This window comes from Cannabis sativa, chromosome X (assembly GCF_029168945.1).
Source record: "Cannabis sativa cultivar Pink pepper isolate KNU-18-1 chromosome X, ASM2916894v1, whole genome shotgun sequence".
Classification (NCBI taxonomy): domain Eukaryota; kingdom Viridiplantae; phylum Streptophyta; class Magnoliopsida; order Rosales; family Cannabaceae; genus Cannabis; species Cannabis sativa.
In genome coordinates, this window is record NC_083610.1 from 46,653,354 (window position 1) to 46,658,775 (window position 5,422).

Consider the following 5,422-nt stretch of genomic DNA (forward strand, 5'->3'; position numbering starts at 1 on the left):
ACGGTGTTAAACTTAATATATATGCAGCAAATTAATCTAATTATTATTACTTGTTATAATCTTGTGTTATATATATAAATCTTTATATGACAGAGAAAACTACCAAAACTCTTCGACAAATACACAGTACTAAAGAGTCATTTGCGAAAATCACACATGTTAAATGACAGTAGTCACAAGAAGATGATGAACAATGCTGAGAAGAAAAAGATTGAGCAAAAGGAAAAATTAAGGACTAAAATTGCAAATTTTAGAGAGTCTACTCTAGTCGCGGCTGCATTGATTGCGACAGTAACATTCACAGCAGGATTTACATTACCAGGAGGTAACATAAGCGGGGACGATAATAAGCAACAACAACAACAAGGTAGCGCGGTTTTAAGGAATAACGTAGCGTTTCAAGCCTTCATCGTAACAGACACAATAGCCCTAGTCCTTTCTACTACGGCTGTTTTTATCAACCTCTTTTTAACTATAGCATCATTAGGTGAAGATGAAAATGAGGAGTTTGTATCTAACTACATCAAGTCTATGAATTTAACAATATGGGCTATGGCATTTATGGTGATAGCATTTGTGACTGGTACCTATGCAGTGTTGTCACTTTCCAATGCTCTTGCCATTGCTATTTGTTTAATTGGATTGTCTTTCTTTATTCGCTTTTTTTCAATAATCAAATCCAAATTTAAAAGATTTGATTTCACCAATATTGGAAGGGAAGCCATTATTGTTGTGGGTTAAGTTTTTATTCTAACTTGTTTAGTTATTAGTTGTTTGTGACTCTCATTTTACTACTATGAAATATGAATTAGTGTGATTCAGATTTGTTATTTGTTATTTTTTAATTTGAAAAGTGAGTATACAAGATTTTGTTTTCGTTTTTATTGATTTTTATGTAAATACAATATATAGCCACACTTTTTATAATTTCTCATTAAACTTACTATTATTATTACTATTATTATTATTAGGAAGAGTAATTTGCAGCATGTAATGCCCTTACTTACGTAAAATAAGATGCCATAAATAAATTGGCGTTAAGATATTAATGTTGTCTTTATTAAAAAATAACACTTTTCAAAACATGGGTACCCAGTTGAAAATAAAGTATTACCACTTAGGAAAAAGTAATAGAAAATTTAAACGACAACATCCTCGATAAGTTTAATAAATTAAAAAAAAAAAACCTTTCAGCGGAAGATGGCCAAGACCACACGCAGTTACATGATCACACGAGATACACCCCATGCTGCCCAGACTCAACTTGTCACCGAAAGCTTACAGGCTTACTTATCTGCACATAGGGGGTAAATAAGGGGTGAGCTGCAAAGCCCAGTAAGGAAAAACAAAATACTATGTACCAGCATTCACACATCATAGCACAAACATATACATCAAACATACAACAAACTAATCATAAGTATAAATAGAGGCAGCCACACAAATACTGAAATACCACACACTCACACTCCAGCTTCCATACAAATCTGGAGTGTCTTACGTTCTTAACCAGAACGCAGTACCAATAACCAGTGCACCCTTACGTACACTGCCTCACTTACCACATCACCATACATGTGTAGTTTCCAACCACTTCCAAGTACCTGGAACATGATTAAACAACCATATACAATCCATCGACAAAACACTAATATTTCACCGAAACTATCACATTCCACAGTTTCAATACAATTTATTCAAGCAGTCATACTAGGTACTCAAACCATATAAAAAGCAAGTATAAAGTATAATTATTTTTCCTTACCTCAACTCCGCTGTAATTAACTCCTACGATACCTTCTAGGCCCTATAACATTTAACGAAACCCTTAGTCCACCAATAAACTCAATATATTTATTACTCTTACTGTACAGCAACTTTAGCCTAGAATTTGACTTATAAAACGTTTGAATTAGAAGTTCTACTGTTCACAAAGTTTTTAGTTAATTGAAAGACCTTTCTAATGGTATAAAGATCATCAAAATCGGAGCTATAACCTAGGAGTTATGCATGTTTTCTTAAAAAAGTTTCTTTAAAATCCTGAATCACGCTGATTTCTGAATACAACCTAAAAATAAAAGTTTTAAAAATAGTTACACCCCGATATAGACAATACTTTCTTCATAAAAAATGTAGCTATTTTTCTAAGCTTTAAAACGAGATAAAAATCTTTTAAAATGGATCAAAAGTGAGAGAGATATTGAATTTTTACTGAAGACACGTTTTCTGAAATAAAACTTAAAACGAAATATCATAACCGAGTAAAGATACTAACTTTGACTGGTAAGAACTCCGAATTAGGGAAAGGTTTCTTGAAAAAAAAATATGGATTATTGAATTATCTTTCTAACAGTACAAGAATCGCTGGAAAATAATAGATATCGAGAGAGATATCATACTTTTACTAAGGCAATATCGAAAAGAAATTTAAAAAAACTGTAATTCGACAGTCAGTGTAAAACATGAATTTTTTGACATCAAAATGATCAGAATTAGGAAAGAGTTTCTTCATGAAAATGTAGAACATTAAATTATCTTTAAAACGGTACCTAGATCACTAAAAACGGACATACGAGGAGAGAGATATGGTAGTTTTATGAAAACATATTTCTCTGAAAACGAAAATAAAACATACTTACGAAAAACCTACATCCAACCCCGACATTAAGAGACAGTAAAAGTTTTTACCTTAGAAATCGAATACTGTGATAGAGGCTTCAATTTATGCTATGCTGTAATTTGGTGTGATAGAGGCTATGAGAGATTTAGGAATTATCTAAGTGGAGAGAAAGAAGTAGAGAATGAAATTTGTGTTCATCGTTTCATTGAATGGTAAAACCATACCGTATATATTCAACTGATTAGATAAAATCTAGGAATTTAAAATTTAAACTCGGCTATACCTTTTCTTTTTTTAAGGAATAAAATATTGATTAATTACTAATATAAAATTCCTCATAATTTAAATTTAAATTCAACTAAGTCAAATATCCTAAACTAACTTCCCCATTCTTCACTCACTCTCACGTGTCCATCTCTCTATTCATCTATTAGTATAGCCTTTACAAATATATATATATATATATATATATTTTATTATCAAGCTTATACAAAGTATATATATATTCCTATTATAAATACCACTAGTCTTATTTATTTAATAAACCTATACGTATAAAATAGTATACTAATTTTATCTATATTCTTATTACATGTATAATAAATCTTATCACTTAATCATACAACTAGTTACTAATAACTTATTCTCTAATATAATTAATATTAATTAATACTTAATCTAATTAACTATATAATTGTACTTAGCAAATACCAATAATATTCATATTTTATTTAATGCAACAATAACATATCAAAACACACAATAATATACCAAAAATAATATACTTGTACTAGATATTACACAGCATAAACCTTTTAAGTGCTTAGTTTATTGCAATTAACCTTCAATTTTAAAATTTTGGTGGGTAAATACCATTTTGGACCCTGTGTTTTGCAAAAATTACAGATTGGACCCTGTGTTTTGTTAAATGACAAAATGAACCCTGTATTTTCTAAAATAGTAAAAATAGGACCATGAGCTTAATTTTTGACAACTTTTTTTTTAATACAACCAACTTGAAGACAATGCTTAATACGAACAGATACAAAAAATGTAAACAGTTTTGTCATAGCACTTTTAGATCGGATTATAATTAAACTTTATTTTGACAAAAAATCAATTCAGGGTCCTATTTGTACTATTTTAGAAAATACAGGGTCCATTTTGTCATTTAACAAAACACAGGGTCCAATTGATAACTTTTGTAAAACAGAGAGTCCAAAATGGTATTTACCCAATATGGGTGGTAAAACTCCTTTAAACTCATGTTTTGTTAGCACTTAACTTTTTCCATTTATTTTTAGGAAAAGAAAAAAAAATAAGAAAACAAAAAGAAAAAAAAAATATGAATATAAATTTATTTAATATTTTTTTTGAAATAGTTTTTAATTGATTTTTATAATTGTTGGGAAAATTTATTGAGATTAATGACAATATTTTTTCTTGTATGTCAAAAATGAGATACTTGTCAAACATTACAATTAACAATATAAAATATCAACCAAACCATCACAACCAATAGAAATACACAAATCAAGCTACATCTTTGCAAGTATATCGTGTTCAGATCTAGAGTTTTGTTGAAATAATTTCAATGTTCAAGAAGCAAGGGGATCTTACTGGGTTTGCCAAGGGAGTTGGCATTTAGGGTAATTTCATATTGTAAGGGATTTGGGAATTTGTACAACACTGGTGTTTATAATTTGTCTATCATATAATGAATTTACTTTGGTTTAGAACTCAAGCACTATTCGACTGATATGTGTTTCCAGTGCAAGGGAAAGCTTGTAAATTGATTGTATTTTTCCAAAACACTTGAATCAAATTGAACAAATAAACAAAGTAATAAGGGCTCGTTTGGTATGTAGGATTAGACTAGATTAGACTGGACTGGACAAGATTAGATTATGCTGAAAATAATCTTGTGTTTAGTTTAAGAATAAACTGGATTAATAATAAATAAATAAAAATAATAATTTGCAGCAAAATAATAAAAAATAATTAAATTATAAAGTAAAATAAAATAATATATCATGTATAATCAAATATATATAACAAAATAATTTATCATATTTTTATTTAATAAATAATTGAAATAGTAAAATAAAACTACTTGAATAATATAAAATCATTTATACTAAACACTAATTTAATCACTAATTTAATATATTAATTTTCTAAAATATTGATGTAAAATTTCTAATAATTTAAAAAGTCAAGTAACTATTGTTTAAATAATATTATTTTAAATTTTGATAGCTTATGTATGATAATTTAAAATTATACATTTTCAATAATTTTAATGAATAAATTTTTAATGAAAAATTAATAAATAAAGTTGTAATAATTCTTCTATTTAAATTCTTATTAAATTTAAAATATATTAATAAAATTAAAATTAAAAAAAAAAACTCACTTGTATGGGATTATTTATCCCACCCTGCTAGATGGGATAAATAATCTCAGACTAAATAGGATAAATAATCATAGACAAATGGAATTAGTTAGATTAGTTATTCAAAGTTCCAACATGTTCAAAATAACTAGATTGGACAAATTAACCTGTCAAATTCAATCTAGTCCTTCGTAAAAAAAGGACCCTAATTACTAACTGAACTTAAAGAACTTAGATGGCGTTTGGTTGAGAGGAGTGAAAATATAGGAATAGGAATGAGAATTGGAATTGGAATAGGAATGGAATGAAATAAAATTTAAAATGCATAAAAAAATTGATAAAAAAAATTATTAATTTTTTTCAAATCTTGCATTGGAATGGTATTTCCTTCAATTTCAAAATGAAAT

The 5,422-nt window shown here is 27.8% G+C and overlaps 1 protein-coding gene across 1 annotated transcript; it reads left to right on the top strand.

Annotated features, from left to right (window-relative positions):
* LOC115695681 (protein ACCELERATED CELL DEATH 6-like) lies at nt 1-770 on the top strand. The gene has a single exon (XM_061107163.1). It carries the CDS (start codon nt 157-159, stop codon nt 739-741), a length of 585 nt encoding a protein of 194 aa, XP_060963146.1. The 5' UTR covers nt 1-156; the 3' UTR covers nt 742-770.
* Nucleotides 771-5,422: the final 4,652 nt, after the last annotated feature.